At 38.7% G+C, this 19,810-nt stretch overlaps 1 protein-coding gene across 1 annotated transcript; it reads left to right on the top strand.

The window, feature by feature from the left end:
- Positions 1 to 14,383: 14,383 nt before the first annotated feature.
- Positions 14,384 to 19,607, top strand: LOC309328409 (vomeronasal type-2 receptor 26-like; the record flags this gene model as incomplete). Its single annotated transcript, XM_081838408.1, has 4 exons — positions 14,384 to 15,004; positions 15,908 to 16,135; positions 17,162 to 17,288; positions 18,709 to 19,607. The coding sequence occupies 4 exons, from the start codon at positions 14,384 to 14,386 to the stop codon at positions 19,605 to 19,607; spliced, it is 1,875 nt and encodes a 624-aa protein (XP_081694534.1).
- Positions 19,608 to 19,810: the final 203 nt, after the last annotated feature.

Below are 19,810 nucleotides of genomic sequence, written 5' to 3'. Positions count from 1 at the left end.
CTCTGCACTTGTAACTCCCAGCAATTGGTATTCAGTATCTAATTCAAAATGCTTCCTGCTTATACTTTATTATACTTTATTGTGGTCCAAAGACCCACAAAACAATTTCAAAACTAGATGCATTTAAAACGACCACACATACAGATGGGAAAAGCCAAGGCAGTCCTTTGGTTTTATCTAGGGCATAATGATCTTTGTTTCTTAATAACCTCCGAAAGAAGCTTTGCCACGACCAGTGTAATATCATTTGACCTGTCTTCCAAAAGATATTTAATATGGGAGGCTTCAGATTTTCCTGGCAAAATTGGCAGTAAGGGTTTGATCAGTTGATCCCTTGCTAAAAAAAGAACATAAGGAGAACCTGCTGGATCACCTCCCAACCACACCTGAGACTCGATCTTGACTAGTTGGATGGAAAACATTAATAGACAAAGAAAAATTGATGAATGAAGTAGGTTCTAAACTCTCGGTCCACATTCTGTGGTCATATCTATTCTGCTGAGGTATCTCTGCTTGTAGAACACCAAATAATATTGGTTAGGGGGGATGTAGTCTTTACCTAACCTTGCCAGTGGAGCCACTTCAGAGCACCAGGTAAGAGAGGGGGTAGGTAGCAGCACCTATGGAAGGGCCAGATTGACTCCAACAATCTGCTACACTGATGGTTAATGGAATCAACCTATGTCTTCCCTGGAGTAATGATAAAATAATGGTCTTTCCCCCCTCATTTAATTTTTAATCATTTCCTTTAGTTCGTATATGGTTCTGCTCCAGTGATAGATAAAAAAACCCAAGCAGCTTTCTATCACCAAATGTTCCCAAATTTGGAGCATCAATATGAGGCAATTCTCCAGATACTGCTATACTTCAAGTGGACATGGATTGGTGTAATGTCTAGGCATGATGACAATGGAGAGAGGTTTGAACAGAATGTGATCCCCAGGTTTGCCCAGAGAGGTATCTGCTTTGATTTCATAATGAGAATCCCCCAAATGTCATATTCCAGTGAAATTGATGACATGGTGGAAGAGGGATTTGAAATAAACAAAGTTCTTATGCAAAGCACAGTAAATACATTGGTTATTTATGGTGAAATTGATAGCATGATCATCCTGATAATGTTCCCCAAGGTTTCAGAACATGAGGATATACCAATAAAGAGAAATAGTAAGGTCTGGATCATGACAGCTCAGATGGATTTCATTTCCATTCCCCTTCAAAGAGATTGGGACATAGATTTCCTCCATGGTTCTCTATCTTTTGCCATTCACTCCAGTGAGGTTGTAGGATTCCATAAATTTCTTCAGGGGAGAAACCCCATCTCAGAGAAAGCAGATGGCTTTGTTAGAGTCTTCTGGGAACAGGTCTTTGGGTGTTTCTTCCCCAAGTCCATGGTAGACCTACAGGATGAAGACCTCTGCAGTGGAGAGGAGAAGCTGGAGACTCTTCCTTCCACTGTTTTTGAAATGAGCATGACTGGCCACAGCTACAGTGTCTTCACAGCTGCCTATGTGGTCGCACATGCTTTGCATGCCATGCATTCAAGTAGCTTCAAAAAAAGAATGAAAGTGGATGAAGGAGTAAAATTCAAGAATGAACAGTTATGGAAGGTAATGTTCTGAGTTTGCTAAAAGTGGAGTAGAAATGGTGATGGGTCAGTACAAAGGTTTCCCAAGGCAGCCAACCTGATACATGTGGGAAGTGCTCAGTCAGGACATTATGGCAATAGGCCACTCCCAACAGTCTGGTGTTCAGAGCAACGATGCCTCTTTTTCTGGAGCAGGTATATAGTCATTGTGGCTAATAGCCATAGATATCCAAATTCTTCCATGACTTTGTCTAATCTCCACTGCTCATCAGATGCAAAGGAATAAACAGAGGATTTAGATTCTTTGGAAGTTCCAAAGGTGATAATGATAAGCATGGAGCAGGAATTTTTTCTGCTTCTACCTTCCAGCACACCACAGTTATAAATGTAGTTGTGGCTGTACCATTCTGACCTGTTCCACTGCTGCCCAGTCACTTCCTTCATTATTACCACTGTTATATTTTATTGTTTTGGTATATTACTGTATCTGTTGATTGTTGTATGTATCTCCCACCGTTCCTGCAAGAAGCTCAATGTGGCCTACAGGGCTCTTTCCCTCTCCATATCTATTTTTACTTGGTATAAAGCTTTTATACAGTTCAGTAAACAAGTGGGAATGATGATCAGTTTTTTGTATATCCTTATGAATTGGCTTTCTTTTATTTTCTCTGTGGTTCTATCCATTTTTTTTTCTAAACAGCTCAACCACTTTGTTAAAAGCATCTCATTTAATAATAGTGCTGGGGGGAAAGTTTCCTTCAACCAAAATGGAGAGTTAGAGTCTGGATTTGATATTATAAACTGGGTCACATTTCCAAACCAGTCATTTCAGAGAGTGAAAGTTGGAAAGGTCGACCCCATGGCTCCCCAAGAAGAAGCATTCAGCATTTGTGAAGAAGCCATTGTGTGGCCCAGCAGGTTTAACCAGGTGAGAGAAATTCATATTTTGTAGCCTATCCATCACTTCTACAATGATTCACAGTTCAGATACTGACCTAGCTCTGTGCTATGCTCATCCATGTGCTCAGTGTAGGAGTGAGGGCATGGCTGCAGAGATCTTCCATGTTTTGCCAGTTAGCTGACACATTAAATCCACAATTGCACTACTACCACCAAATTTATGACTTGGAAAAAAATAAAACTTGATAAATTTACAGAGGGCCATATTCATGTAGGGGAAGGCAGCATAAGGATTCCTTCTATCACAATGGGGCTTGCTTGTTTCCTTTCCCTACCCAAACCTGTGAAATATGGCTCTGCTTTCCTTTGGACCACATCAATGAGGTCGGCAAGGGTGTCTTTTTGTCCTGGTAACCCAGTGCTCGATGCACACTGCCCAGGTTTTGTACTGCTAATGCATCAGTTCAACTTCTCCCCCAGAGGTGCACTGCATTGGATGACATTTACAAAAACAGTTGCCTCCAACTATGGAGAAGAACTAAAGCCATCAGGGCAAGTAGCCCTTGATTGCCCTTTCCTACTTGTCTCTTGCCTATTCTAACATAAAAGGAGATAGTTCAGCAAGTTAACAGAATATAATACATTGTGGATACACAATATTGCAAAATAGACACCATTATCCTCATATATTTTGGACAGGCACAGCCCCTTTCTCTTTGTAATGCCAATTGTCCTTTGGGTTATCAGAAAACAAAGAAGGAAGGGCAACCATTTTGCTGCTATGATTGCATTATATGTCCGGAAGGGAAGATTTCCAACCAGACAGGTAAGAGACATCATGTAAAGAGCCTTAAGGATATGCTGACACTAAGATATTCAGACACTACTTCCCTTGTGGTGTTCAGTTGTTCAAAAATTCAGGAAAGTTGTTCAGAATTCAGTGAAGGTTGTGGTTCCAGATATGGGGATACAGCCTGATATATTCAATAATATCAATCCAAGCCACTGATACCTGGTAATTATGTACAACAACAAATAAATAAAATAAAATAAAATGATATGAATGAGGTATCATAAGTGGGGGGGGGGGGACAGAAAACTTCTGAAACATAAAAGAACTTCAGGGAGAAAGCTAAGGGTGCAACAGCCAATCTCTCTCTTAAAACAAGACCTAAGAACTATGTCTCATAATTCGGAGAAGAGCTAAAACTGAAATACAAATATGCTCCCGACCACATATTAGACTGGAAGTTCAAATAATGTTAAAAGATTGAACAAGTAAAATCTGCTACAATCCTGACCATAAGTGATAACATTGATCTTCAGAAGCTGAGATAGGTCCTAACATCTGGGGCTGGGTGGGAATTGAACCATGCCTGAATATGGCATGTTGCTAATAATATAATTACATGAGAAGTGTGGCAAGCTTTTTTCTTCTTCACAGATTTCAACCTGGCAGCCCTTCTTTAAGGTTTTGCTATTTTCATTTTGATCATTTTAGTATTATGCATGTAGTGGTGCTCCTATGGATTCTCTTTTTCAGACATGGATGAATGCTTTCAATGCTCACCGGATCATTACCCAAATGTGGAAAAGGATTCATGCGTGCCAAAGGACATACGTTTCTTGTCTTATGGGGAACCACTGGGGATCTCTTTGGCCTGCTTTGCTGTTTCCTTGTCCTTCCTTGCAGCTTTGGTGCTTTGGATCTTCATTAAGCACCGTGAAACTCCCATAGTCAAAGCCAACAACCGCAACCTCTCCTACACTCTCATCACCTCCCTCTTGTTCTCCTTCCTTTGTGCTCTGCTATTCATCGGTCGACCTGAGAAAGTGACATGTCTCCTTCGGCAAACAGCTTTTGGCATCATCTTTTCAGTGGCAGTTTCTTGTGTGTTGACAAAGACAATCATTGTGGTCCTTGCTTTCATGGTCACCAAACCAGGATCCAGCATGAGGAAATGGGTGGGGAAACAACAGGCCACCTCCATTGTTTTATCCTGTTCCTTGATTCAGGCTGCTCTTTGTACTGTGTGGCTGGCAACCTCTCCCCCATTTCCAGCTTTAGGCATGCATTCAATGAGTAAAGAAATTGTTCTGGAATGTAATGAAGGGTCGGTCACCATGTTCTACTGTGTCTTGGGGTTTATGGGCTTGCTGGCCACTGTCAGCTTCTCTGTAGCCTTCCTAGCCAGGAAGTTACCCGACAGCTTTAATGAAGCCAAGTTCATCACCTTCAGCATGCTGGTTTTTTGCAGTGTGTGGCTGTCCTTTGTTCCAACTTACTTAAGCACCAAAGGAAAATATATGGTGGCTGTGGAGATCTTCTCCATCTTGGCCTCCAGTGCTGGTTTGCTAGGCTGTATATTTTCACCTAAATGTTATATTATTGTAGTGAAGCCTGAGTTGAATAGCAAGGAGCAACTCAGAAGGAAGAACTGACAAATTCTGAGTCCTTCATCTATGTCATATTTTAATTAGAAATGTGCTCTATGGTACTTTTGTGTTTTTCCTTTCTTCATCAAAATGCAAATGTAATTTAAGCTGTCAGTGCCATATTGGAGTAATCCTTTTCAAATCTGTGATATATTCTTGTTCTATTCTCCTCACCAAATGAAATGCAAAGTAAGGAAGTGTACATCTCTTAAAAGTGGTGTCCCAGGGTGTGGCGGCACAGGGTGAGGCCAGGAGGGACACACCTGTTTCATGCCTCTTCCTTAGTTATATGAGCTGGTAAACTCATGAAATTTATGTCAGCAAAAATTGCCATTTTAGTAAACTCTAGTGCCCCGTTATCCCCATCAAAGGCCACCATAAAATTGCCAGCTCCATAATACTAATTTTGTAATTTCTGTGAAAATGTGCTATGTTAAATAGATAAGAATTATGGCATGAATGCACTTTGAGAAGACAACATTGCTGAACCAACTTGCAGTGGTCAAGCACCCTCTGACTTTTTAATACCTTGTTTTCTCAGCCACATGTTTGTACTGCTTTTCTTTACCATCAGGGCAATAAATAGATATTCTAAATCCTCATCTTTTTTGTCTGTTTACTTAGAAAGAATTTTTTTTTTTAAATATTTTTATTAGTTTTACAGAATAAGAAAAAGAAAAAATATAAAGTACAAAAGTTTCATAATTCATATTTCTTTTACAGAATCTTTTGGACTTCCCCACATCTTCCCGAATCTGCATTATTTATAATACCAACTTCAGCATTTTGTTATCTTATTTCATCACTTATTGTATCTTTCATTTTGTCATGTTACCCATTTCAATATATTTATAACCCAATGTTCATAATACAAAATCTTCAGCTATTTATTATCTTATTTCATTACTTATTGTATCTTTCAATTCATCATGTTACCGAAGTCAAAATTATTATAACCGTAATCTTATGTATTTTAGTTAAAACATAATGCAATAAAAAATTTTCTTGATTCCACCTCTAACTTCTTGTGCCTTAGTTTTCATTTCACCTAATTACAATTGCTGGGGCTAATATTTCCTAAAAAGTGCATTTTCTTAACATTCATACAACTTGTAATATTTTTGCAAATAGTCCTTGAATTTTTTCCAGTCCTCTTCCATTGTTTCTTCTCCCAAGTCTCGGATTCTGCCAGTCATTTCAGCCAGTTCCATATAGTCCATCAACTGCGTCTGCCATTCCTCCAGTGTGGGTAAATCTTGTGTCTTCCAACACTTTGCGATGAGAATTCTTGCTGCTGTTGTAGCATACATAAAAAAAGTTCTATCCTTCTTTAACACATTCTGGTCTACAATGCCCAGAAGGAAGGCCTCCGGTTTCTTGGGTAAGGTATATCTGAATACCTTTTTTAACTCATTATAGATCATTTCCCAAAAGGCCTTCACTTTCGGACATGTCCACCAGAGGTGAAAGAATGTCCCTTCCGCCTCTTTACACTTCCAACATTTATTATCAGACAGGTGGTATATCTTAGCAAGCTTGACTGGGGTCATGTACCACCGGTATATCATTTTCATAATATTTTCTTTCAAGGCACTACATGCCGTGAATTTCATTCCGGTGGTCCATAACCTTTCCCAGTCATCAAACATAATGTTATGTCCAATATCCTGTGCCCACTTTATCATGGCGGATTTGACTGTCTCATCCTGTGTATTCCATTTAAGCAGCAAGTTATACATTCTTGAAAGTAATTTGTCTTTAGGTTCTAACAATTCTGTCTCTAATTTCGATTTTTCCACCTGGAACCCAACCTTTTTATCTGTTTTAAAAATTTCTCGAATTTGAGCATAATGCAACCAGTCTCGCACCTTGCTTTTTACACTTTCAAAACTCTGCAGCTTCCAATTGTCACCAACTTTTTCGATTAGTTCCCAGTATTTTGGCCAGTAGGCCTCCATGTTAAGTCTCTTACGTGCCTTGGCCTCCGCCGGTGAAAGCCACCTTGGTGTTTTACTCTCCAGTAAGTCTTTATATTTTGTCCAGACCATAAAAATTGCTCTTCTAACAATATGGTTTTTGAACATTTTATGAACTTTAACCTTGTCATACCACAAATACGCATGCCACCCAAAAGCGTTATCAAACCCTTCCAGATCTAGGACATCGGTGTTCTCTAACAAGAACCAATCTTTCATCCAGCAGAAGGCTGTAGATTCATAATATAACCTCAAGTCTGGCAGGGCGAATCCCCCCCTTTCTTTCGCATCTGTTAGTATTTTAAACTTAATTCGGGGCTTTTTGCCCTGCCAAACAAACTTAGAAATATCCTTCTGCCACTTTCCAAAACATTCCACTTTGTCCACAATCTGCAGGGTCTGAAACAAGAATAACATTTTCGGCAAAACATTCATCTTTATAGCTGCTATTCGGCCTAACAAGGAAAGTTTTAGTCTTGTCCAAATTTCCAAATCCCTTTTAATTTCTGACCAACATTTCTCATAGTTATCCTTAAACAAATTCAAGTTTTTAGAAGTCAGATACACCCCTAGGTATTTCACCTTTTTAACCACATTTAATCCTGTCTCTTTCAAAAACTCATCTGCTTCTGTAGATGTTAAATTCTTTACTAAAACCTTAGTTTTTTGCTTATTCAACTTAAATCCCGCCACCCGACCATAATCAGAGATTAAGTCTAAAACTCTTTTTGTGCTAGGGACTGGCTCCTGTAATGTTAATACCAAGTCATCTGCAAATGCTTTCAATTTGTATTGTTTCACTCCGACCTCAATACCCCGAACTGACCGGTCCTTTCTAATCATGTTCAAAAGCACCTCCAGGACCGAGATAAACAATAATGGGGATAGGGGGCACCCTTGTCGTGTCCCTTTTTCAATATTAAATTCCTCCGTCACCACATTGTTTACTATCAATTTAGCTTTTTGTTCTGAATATATTGCTTCTATACCATTTTCAAACCCCCGTCCCACTCCCATCCCTTCCAAATTTTTCTTCATGAACATCCAAGAAATGTTGTCAAAGGCTTTCTCCGCATCAATAAAAATTAACACCGCTCTAGTGTTAATATTTGTTTGTAAGAGTTCCAATATGTCAATAATGTTTCTCGTGTTGTCAAACAAATGCCTACCCGGGAGAAAGCCTGCTTGATCTTTATGAATCACTTCATTCAATACTTTTTAAAATCTATTAGCCAAAATATCTGCAAAAATTTTGTAATCCACATTTAGGAGTGAGATGGGACGGTAGTTCTTAAGTTGAGTCTTTTCAGTTTCTGTTTTGGGAATCAATGTGATGAAAGCTTCTTTCCACGTTTCTGGTGCCTTCTTACCCTCCATGATCTGGTTACATACCTCCATCAAGGGTTGTGTCAAATAGTCCTTCAAAACCTTATAATATTTGGAGGTAAGTCCATCAGGGCCTGGAGATTTGCCTAGTTGGAGGTTCTGTATGGCACTCTCGATTTCCTGCTGTGAAACTTTAACATTCAGGATTGTTCTCATTTCCTGGGAAATTTTTTGTAATCCGTTAGTTTTAATAAATTGATCCATCTCAGATTCTTTCTGCGGCCCTTGTGCATAAAGATCTTTGAAATATCTCTGGAAACATTTTCTGATTTCTTCAGGTTTCTGAACCATTCTCCCTTCAATCTCTAGATTTGTAACTGTATTTAGTTTTTGTCTTTTTTTCAACTGCCATGCTAGCAGTTTCCCACACTTGTTAGCTGATTCAAAAGATCTTTGTCTCATTTGTTTAATTTTCCACTCCACTTCTTGATTTATCAGTTTCATGTATTGGGCCTGGAAAAATTTCACTTCTCTCAGCACTTCCTTAGACTTGGGCCTGGATCTTAATTTCCTTTCTCCTTCACTTATTCTCTCCAGTATCTTCTGCTTCTTTTCATTCCAGAGTCTTTTCTTTACAGTGTTTTGTTGTATTAGAAACCCTCTCATGACCGCTTTACTTGCGTCCCAGATTGTTCTTTTTTCCACCGTAGTGTTTAGATTTATCTCAAAGTAATCTTTTAAAGTTTTTTGGGCCTTCTTCACAATCTCCTGATCTCTGAATAAGGTGTCATTCATTTTCCATCGAAAGGATCCGGTTATGTTTAGTCTCAATTCCATTTTCAAAGCATTATGGTCGGAGCAAGTTTTTGGGCAAATTTCCACTTTTCTAGTTTTAGGTGCCAGTCCTTTAGTTGTCCATATTTGGTCGATTCGTGTCCATGACAGATGAGCTTCAGAAAAGAAGGTTCCTTCTTTTCCTAAGGGGTTCTTGACTCTCCATATATCAATCAAATCCATATTGTCCGTCATTTCAAAAAAAGTTTTAGGTAGTCTGCCATCTTTTGTTATATTTGCACTCTGCGACTTATCCATATTTACAGAAACAACCCCGTTCATGTCTCCCAACATAATGATGTTGTTATAGTCTAGATAGTCCAGTAAAGTCTCATGCAGCTTCTTAAAAAATTCCGATTTTCCATCATTTGGTGCATAGATTCCTAATATCAGAAATTTTTCTCCGTGTGTGTGAATTTCAATAGCCAAGATTCTGCCTTGTTCATCTTTAAATAGAAATTTCGGTGACAGGCTCTCCTTTGCATATATCACTACTCCTCTTTTCTTGACTCTGTCCGAAGAAATAAATTCTTGGCCTAGCCTTTTATTAATTAGCACTTTCCGATGGAGCCTTATCACATGTGTTTCTTGCAGGCAAATAATGTCCAATTGTTCTTTCTTCAAAATGTGAAATACCTTCCTTCTTTTTTCTGGAGAATTTCCGCCATTTATATTCCAGCTAAGAAGTTGCAGAGACATCTTGAATCAATTTGTAGGCCTTACTTAGAAAGAAATTAAGCAGAATAATGTGTGGATCTGCATCTTAGATTTAGCCCTTTTCTTAAGGAGCATTATACTTTCCATCCTCTCCCATGCAACAAACTGTGTTGCTGAGTTGCCCCATTCTCCTTTGCTGTATAATTAAATCACAGTAATAAAAATATTAATTGATAGAATGAAATTTTGCCATAACCTCGAATAACCACACTAAATGCTTAGTCTTCTGCATTAGATAAATCCTGAAACACATTTCAAACATACTTTCACATGACTTGCAGGTGGAATTTTAATGTAATCAATATTGAAATGCATAGTGTACAACATCTTTCACCCCCTTTTTATGAATTCTTAACCCCAGAACTGAGAGCCAAGAAAAATGTTAGACAGAATGTATTGCGACAGGAAATCTCAAAACTGAGTGACATCCACCAAGATTATCTAGATGTCACTATGCAGATTGCAGTCTCTCATTACTCTCAAAGGTAACAACTATTCTGTTTGCTTTGGTGATGCTTTTAACACTCCCATGTCATAAAGACTAATGAGATACACATGCAGCCTAATTCTGCTGACAAGCACATTGTATCTAGCTAGCCTCTTGTGTTATTCTTTCAAAGACCTGCATATTCACTACTAGTACAGTTCAAGATACTGTTGTTAGCATATGAAGGTAAGACCCATAGCGACTTGAATGCCAAACACTTAACAGAGCACCACTCCATTTATAAATCTGTTAAGACAGGAAGATACCTTTTTTGCTTTACCACTGTTGGAGGAAGTTAATTCTGAGGTGATGTGGGACAGGTGTTCTCAGTGTTGTGAATACCAACTCCCCCCCCCCAAAAGCAAAACAGGAATAATCATTGTTTATTTTTTGTTATTAAAATTGCCCCTTTACCTAGCCCTTTGCAGATTTTCAACAATGATCTATTTTGACATAATGGACCTATGATTTCAGCACAGGCAAGATGGAAAGGAATGGACAATCCATCCCTACTCAGTTGTTTCTCAGTGACCACTGAAATTTGCATATGTATATTTATGAACTGACTTAATTTGCAACTTTCAATACACCAGCAAATACAGTGAGCTGGACTAGCGGCAACTTCTGCTGAGATGTGATAATTGTGTTTTCTTCTGCAATATCTCATAGAAACAGAAAGAGAAGATTAGCTACCCTGTAATTATCCAATTAGTAAGGATTACTCTACTTCTTAATGTCCAAGGGAACTGTGGTAACCACCTATGAAATAACAAGCCTGGATGTGATTTTAAATACCCCCAGTATCACTTCAAGCTGGAGCTGGAGACAATCACACTGGGTCAGTCTGATGACTGAGACATAGTTGGAGGCATAGATCAACTGAGAGCCATTTAAGTCAGGATTCAGAGAAGGATAATGTGTTGGCAGGTGTACTGGTGGGCAGAAAGAATTTTTTTATGCAAGTTAGTAGCATTTGTTGTCTTGGTAGTAGTTTTTTTGCCACAGGTGGTGTCTAAGATTCCTGACATCAGCTGCAGCCACCGTGACCCTCTTCCTATTCTTCACAAGTATTACCAGCCAGGAGACCAAATCATTGCTGGTATTATGTCTTATATATACAGATTTTCCAGTTCAATCGAATTTAAAAAATGTCCCTCTAATGACATATTTGAAGAACCCATGTAAGTTTTCTTAGATTAAAAAAATGCATAGCATACATTTGCCTCAATTCCCCCCCCCCATCTATCCAATGGTAGCTCCAGTGGATGGGAGAAGATTAAATATATATTAATGTTTTATGTTTAATACACATTTTCCATTAAACTGAATGCCATCTTTTCCCTTGACATATGCCACATGGTTTATTTGCTTTTGGGCAAGTATGTCTTTTGACTTCCTTGGGGTACCTTAGATTATAAATTCTTGCAGCTGATCATGGCTAACCCATCGCACAAAATGTGGTAAGATGGAAGAGGTGGAGATCATCTTTGGTAAGCTACCTAAATTTCTTCCTTTGAATTAAAACTCCTATTCCTCATAAACCCCACATCTACAATTTATTTACAGAGGGACAGCATACTTCCAGAACAATAACAGGGCTATTAGTTTTGTGTTTTCAGCAACTGCTTGTCATTGTGAAACGTCACTGAGCATGTAAGCTCTGACTGAGCTGTCCCAGCCTGTAACCCCTTCCCTTTCATCTAACTGATATCTGCACTTTGTGTGTTCATGTGTGAAAGAAAGAGAGCAGGAGGTACGGAGAGAAAGAAAGAAAGAAAGAAAGAAAGAAAGAAAGAAAGAAAGAAAGAAAGAAAGAAAGAAAGACATGGACAAACAAATATTACTCTTTATGCATCTAATGAAATGGATGAAAGTTTATCCAAATATTGCCAAATTCAATTGTTTAAATCAAGCCTGAAAACTTCTAAGATGTAGAAATTCTAACGGTCAGGAGTCCCTTTACCTTCTTTATCTGCTGCTTCTACATATGTTGTTGGACTCCAACTCCTGTCAGCCCAAGCCAGCATGACCAATGGTTTGGTGAGTTATAGTCCAACAACAGGGCAACAGGTTGGGTGTCCTAGAAAACAAAAATCGAGAGTCAATGGTCTAAAAATGTGGTTTTTATATGATTCCAAATGAGCTTACTTGTATCTGAGGAAGCTCCCTTAGATCTCCTGCAAACATGCTCGTTGCAGGAAATTTGAAATCCAATCTATTATCTTCTACTGACCTGCAACTAATCTTTTTTTAAAAAAACGACAACAAAAACAATACACCATACAGTTTTTGTGTGTTTGTGTGTAAGAGAAAGGGAGAGTGAGAGTGAGAGTGAGAGATTTGACCCATCCTTTCGATGTCACATATGCCTAGCTTTGATGTATTAAAGCAGAAAAGATGCAAAAATATCAAGGACCAGCAAGCCATGTTTAAACACAGTAATGTATACACAATCCTAAAAATAAAAATCTAAAGAGAAAATGTTACATACTGGGTGCCTTGGTCCCAATTTGGAAAGAACGCAGAGTGATTCAAATATATAAAATCTTGATGGAAGTACTACAATCCTAAAATAAATTGGGATAAGGAAAATTTCAGAGACATCCTTACATTAACAAATCTTTCAAAACATCACTAGAATTGCATTAGAATTGTGCAGGTAAACAAAGATGAAGAATGCCAACATTTCATTATACTTCTGTGATGTTCCTGTTACTGAATGCCATATATTTACTTTCCATGTACCTAACTGAAATGAAGTACATATCATATTCTGAATCAAACACACCATTACATAGCATGTAACTCTAATTACAGGGCTATGATCCAAATATACCAGCATTTCCTGGCCTCAATATTTGCTGCAAAAGAGATCAATGAAAATCCACACCTCTTACCCAATATTACACTGGGATTCCATATCTATAATTGTTATTTCAGTCCAGTATGGACCTATCAGGCCTCATTGGAACTCTTCTCTACACAGGGCAGATTCATCCCCAACTACAAATGTGATAGGGTGAGCAATCCAGTAGCAGTCATTGGTGGAGCTACTTCTGAGGTCTCTCTCTACATGGCAGATATTCTATGCATCTACAAGATTCCACAGGTAAAACGTGTGCATGGGGCAGATCAGTTTTTGAGACACAATTTGTCATATCTCTTGCCTTTAAATGTGGCTTTGCACATTGAAGATAAAATTTGTTTCCAAAGTATCATATTCAACATGCTTTTTTGAGATTATTGTGCATGCTATGTTTGGGTGGCGATGTTGTGAAGAAGCCTCAATGCTTCAACATATAAACTTGTTGAAATATCTGGGAGGAAAAATATCTCTTGCTGATCTACTCTCATCTCCAAAATGAATCATTATCCTGATGTACCTTTGCTAACCCCTTTTATGGAATATAGGATTAACCAGAAGGTGTCCTCAAAGTATGATAAATATCTAAGTTATGACTAATATCCCACTAAGTCATACACATATACTACATAGACACTAACAGATGTCAATTATTTTTAAATTCAGGTTTTATTTCCTTAGTACAAACAAGGACAGTGAAGACTGATCCCTGCAAATAATGCAGACCACAAATGTCATAATCCCTGATCATTGTCTATGCTCACTAGGACTGATGGGAGGTATCATCCAAAACACTTAATCATTATTGTGTTAAATACCTATGAATTAAACTGACATTATGTGAAATATGCCAGTGAACACTCCACTGCAATATTCCACGAGGGCACCCACTTGGCCAACGTAGCTCTGCCTTTGCAGTTTCAATGTATTTCTCCTCTGTGGTGACTGTTGAAAAGATTTGTTCAAGCCTCTTCAATACCATTTCCCCTTGCTTAAATAATTTTCTTTTTCTTTAGTTTATATATGGCTCTGCCCCACTGATAAATAGGAAAGCAGAAGCTGTTCCATACCACCAGATGTTTCCAGATGTGGACCATATGTATAAAGGGATTCTCCAGTTATTGCTGCATTTCAGGTGGACGTGGATTGGGGTCCTATCTGGGCATGATGATAATGTAGAGAGGTTTGTACACACTGTGGTTCCCATGTTTATCCAGAGAGGTATTTGCTTTGATTTCATATTAAGAATACCCATGATGACTTTTTCGAGTAGTATTCCTGATATGGCGGAAGAGGCGTATAAAACATATGATTTTATCCACAATAGCACTGTTAATGCAATGATCATTCATGGCGAAATTAATACCATGGTAGTTTTGAGAACATTTCCCAGGTTTTCAGAAACTATGGATGAATCAGCAAAGGGAACATGGAAAGTCTGGATTATGACATCCCAGATAGATTTCACATCAGTTCTCCTTCAGAGAACATGGCGCGTGGACTTTCTTCATGGTAATATATACTTATCTGTTCACTCCCATGAGATAGAAGGTTTCCAGAAATTTCTTCAGATAATAAAACCTACTTTGGAAAACAAAGATAACCTTTTCCGAGAGTTTTGGGAAGAAGCATTTCTTTGTTCTTTCAATGCTTCCCTGGTAGATGGAGAGAATATAAAAATCTGCAGTGGGGAGGAGAAGCTGGAGAATCTTCCTGCATCAGTTTTTGAAATGACCATGACCGGCCACAGCTACAGCATCTACAATGCAGTCTATACTGTGGCACACGCTTTGCATGCAATGAGTTCATTGAGATTCAAACGCAGAGCAAGAGTGGGTGAAGGAAGATGGAAGCTTTTGAGTCAGCAACTGTGGAAGGTAATGTCTTCAGCATACTAAGAACTTTAGACCATAAAAGGATCCCTGCTGAATCAGACCTGTTGTTGTTCCTGAGTGGCTCCCCATTTGGTTTGATATAGATGCATATGTCACTCATAATGCCTTTCATTTAATGACTGGTCAAAGTGTTGGATTATTATTATTATTATTTTCAACCAATAACATTAAGCATAAGAATACGCTTTGAATAAGCATTTCAAGTTGACATATTTTGTGCTTACAATGTCATAATATGAAATTTAATCCTAAATTTACCTTCCCAAAGAAATGCACTTGGCATTCACTTTATTGTCTTTTACACATCATGTTAAGATATTTAGACAGCATGTTTATTCTTTTGAGCATTTCAGCAGAATGAATTAAATATAGAAGCATGTCATTCAGCTGTTTTTATCTGATTTGGTTGCATCCAGATTTAGTCATGCTAACAGTTATGATTATTGAGACTTAACATCAACATGACTTTTTTGCTAGGATCTTTCTTTCTTTCTTTCTTTCTTTCTTTCTTTCTTTCTTTCTTTCTGATTTTCCATATGCTTTTTTTTTAAGGGCAAACAGCACAAAACAATCAGGAGATTTAGAAATGCTTACCTGAGTTAGGTATCTTCTACTCCCCATCTTAACAGATTGTCATAGAATCAAGCATGTATGGCTGCTGATGAAAAGACAATATTGTCCTTTCCAGTGGAATATTGCCTTTCTATGCTTCTAGAGCAAAGTTAGTAGCTGTTTTCTAATGTTGTGTTATATTTCTAGTTGCAGACCAGAAGTAGCAATTCCTTATACAGTACACTATTATGGTAATCTATAAACAGATTTAATAAATCACTCATCATACTTTTGCATCCTCATGAATTGCTCACATTTCCCCCACCAATTCAGCTCAACTACTTTGTGACCAGCACCTCATTTAACAACAGTGCTGGGGAAAAAGTTTCTTTCAATGAATATGGAGAGATAGAGGCTGTATTTGATATCGTCAATTGGGTCACATTCCCAAACCAATCTTTTCATAGAGTCAAAGTTGGGAAAGTTGAGCCCATGGCTCCCCAAGAAGAAGCGTTCAGTATTCATGAAAAAGACCTTGTGTGGCCCAGCAGGTTTAACCAGGTAAGGTCCATTCAAATATTGGGTCTCAGGAGTTTTCCTTCCCAGAGTCAAAGTGAAGATGGGGAGCTGGGGGGAGGGGAGACAGAAAGGGATGAAGGCTTGTTTTCCTTACAGTCAGAGGTGGAAAAGAGCATTTCTTCCCCTAGATTGCCTCTCATTAATTCACAGGAAGAACAGACACAGCTCTCCAACACGCTCTCAGGGGGAGAGGGGGATGTTGGACAGTCTATACTGGACAAAGAGTGAGGGAGCAGCCAAGAAATGACAGAAGTGCACCTGATGACTTAGATGCACTTTGTTCAGGAAATAAGTTTAGGATAAAATCCTTTATTCCTATATTAGATGCACTTAAAGCCAATTTAAAAAGAAGTACTGTGTGCAGGATGTTGGACAATTGTTTTTCGATTCTTGCTATTCTGATAGCATCTAAGCAAGAAACTCAACAAGGTGTTGAACTGTTGATGGAAGCATACTCAGAATATATTGACTTGAAACTTATGGATGTACTTTTGCACTTTCACCTGAACATGAGACAAAGCCTTAGGCTTACAGCAGATCCCTCTCTGTCTCATACAGACCTTTATCAAATTATATACAAGGGGGAAAAATCAGATGGCCTTTCCTAATGTGGAAGCAATTTTGGGGCTATTTCTTAGCTTTATGGTCACTAACTGCTCAGGAAAGAGGAGTTTTTCAAGACTCAAAAGAATTAAAAATGAATTAAGGGCCACGATGTCTCAAGAGAGGTTGTCCACACTGAGCATTCTGTACTTTGAAAGTGACAGACAAAATTTTTTTGATGAAGTTTTCTGATGTCCTTTAGTGGAGAAATTGTGAATTGCAGATTAACCAAAGGGGGCTGTAACTGTGATAATGAAATGTTGGTCTTTAATAGCTTTCTGGCTCCAGACCTCCACTGGCTGGTCTGTATGAGATAGCTAGCTCAGCAGATTTCCATAATACAGAACACTATTGATATGCAAATTTCCAAAGGAGAAACCATGATCCTCTTTCATTTGTGGACAGGCACAGCCCCTTTCTCTTTGTAATGACCATTGCCATTTGGGATATCATAAGGCAAAGAAGGAAGGAGAGCCATTTTGCTGCTATGATTGCCTTCCATGTCCGGAAGGAAAGATTTCCAACCAGACGGGTAAGGGAAATCATGTTCATGGGAAATGCTCAGAATTTAAGGATGACTGGGGCTGCTGATATGGGGGTTTGGAGTACTAATAGGAATCTCAGCACTTGGAGTGCCAGTCATCATGTAGGGGGAAAAATCAGAGTTCAAACACTAGATGGCGATATACAAGCTTGCTTGGAAGAAGCACTAGGCTTGCAGCAACACCCCTCCCCCCAATGAATACATGGTGTGTTAAATGACTATGGAATGGAGACTGATGTGTTGTGGCAGAAAAGAATATATGATAAGAGATGAAGTGGAATGGAAAATACTGAACAGTGGGATTCCAACAATGCAAAATTTTGTTACAGATCTCAGTGCTCTCCTAGTCAACACCATGATTCACTTAACACCATGGTAGAACTAATACCAATCCTAATAATTTATTGAAACTTGGTGGAGGCAGTGATGCTGAGAGCTTTGGAGGAATTAAATATCTGCAGATTCTGGTAGGAAATTATTTAAAGAACATTTATTAGATAAAGGTGCAGATTAGAACATCTATATTGATTGGATCTGACCCTTCACTTAAATGTTGTTCAACAGAGTTCTCAGCAATCTAAATCTAGCACCACATACATTTAAATATGTATTTTAGTAGGAATATCCAGATTAATGCACAAATAAAAATGGAGGAAATGATGGTTAAAAACACATATTCAGAATTAACATAAAGAAGAAATAGACATGTTCCAGATCTTTTCAAATTGGTAGTACAGTGGTACCTCAGGTTACATACACTTCAGGTTGCATATGTTTCAGGTTACAGACTCCACCAATCCAGAAATAGTACCACGGGTTAAGAACTTTGCTTCAGGATGAGAACAGAAATCTCGCGGCAGCGGCAGGAGGCCCCATTAGCTAAAGTGGTACCTCAGGTTAAAAACAGTTTCAGATTAAAAACAGAACTCCATAACGAATTAAGTACGTAACCAGAGGTACCACTGTATTTGTGAGGTGATACCACTTGGCTTCCAAAGACATGTGTGGCCCATGGAGCATTGCATGAGGAGACTGCAAACTTGCATTTCTGATATCAGCATGGCAACTTTCACCTAACTAAATTGGTACATTTTTGTACTTCACATAAATGCTGAAATAAAAATGGATGAAATGATGGTTAAAAACACACGTTCAGAATTAACATAAAGCGGAAATAGACATGTTTCAGATCCTTTCCAATTGTTAATACTTGCAAGGTGATACTACTGGGCTTCCAAAGACATGTGTGGCCCATGGAAAATCTCTCCACAAGTTGTTAGTGTGATTATGTGAGCGGACTGTAAACTTGCATTTCTGATATCAGCATGGCCACTTTCATTCTAACTACATTTCTCCATTTTTGTACTTCATATAAATGCTGTATAGAAATCTGGCTTCTCTTTTTCAGACATGGATGAATGCTTTCAGTGCCCACAAGATCATTACCCAAACGTGGAAAAGGATTCATGCATTCCAAAAGATATAAGTTTCTTGTCTTATGGAGAACCACTGGGGATCTCTTTGGCCTGTTTCTCTCTCTCTTTTGCTTTAATCACAGGGTTGGTGCTTTGGATTTTCATTAGGCACCGGGACACTCCCATAGTCAAAGCCAACAACCGCAACCTCTCCTACACTCTCCTCATCTCCCTCTTGCTTTCTTTCCTCTGTACTCTTCTATTCATTGGTCGACCCGAGAAAGTGACATGTCTCCTTCGACAAACAGCTTTTGGCATCATCTTTTCAGTGGCAGTTTCTTGTGTGTTGGCCAAGACAATCACTGTGGTCCTTGCTTTCATGGTCACCAAACCAGGTTCCAGCATGAGGAAATGGGTGGGAAAACAACAGGCCATTTTCATTCTCCTTTCCTGTTCCTTGATTCAAGCTGCTCTTTGTACTGTGTGGCTGGCAACTTCTCCCCCGTTCCCAGATTCAGACATGCACTCAATGAGTAAAGAAATTGTTCTGGAATGTAATGAAGGGTCAGTCACCATGTTCTACTGTGTCTTGGGGTTTATGGGCTTGCTGGCCATTGTCAGCTTCTCTGTAGCCTTCCTAGCCAGGAAGTTACCTGACAGCTTTAATGAAGCCAAGTTTATCACCTTCAGCATGGTGGTATTTTGCAGTGTGTGGCTGTCCTTTGTTCCAACTTACTTAAGCACCAAAGGAAAATATATGGTGGCTGTGGAGATCTTCTCCATCTTGGCCTCCAGTGCTGGTTTACTAGGCTGTATATTTTCACCTAAATGTTATATTATTATGGTGAAGCCTGAGTTGAATAGCAAGGAGCAACTCAGAAGGAAGAATTGACAAATTCTGGGTCATTCATCTATGTCATATTTTAATTAGAAATGAGGTCTATGGTACTTTTGTGTTTTTCATTTTTTCAGGAAAATGCAAATGCAATTTTAACTGTCAGTGCCATATTGGAGTAATCCTTTTAAAATCTGTGATGCCAGCAAAAATTGCCCTGTAAGTAATCTGCAGTTCCCCATTATCCCCATCAGAAGTCA

The sequence above is a fragment of the Podarcis erhardii genome (genome assembly GCF_964252035.2).
Source record: "Podarcis erhardii genome assembly, chromosome: 13".
Taxonomy (NCBI): Eukaryota; Metazoa; Chordata; class Lepidosauria; order Squamata; family Lacertidae; genus Podarcis; species Podarcis erhardii.
The sequence above is the reverse complement of the archived record's forward strand: the minus strand, read 5'-3'. Positions and strand labels throughout refer to the sequence as shown.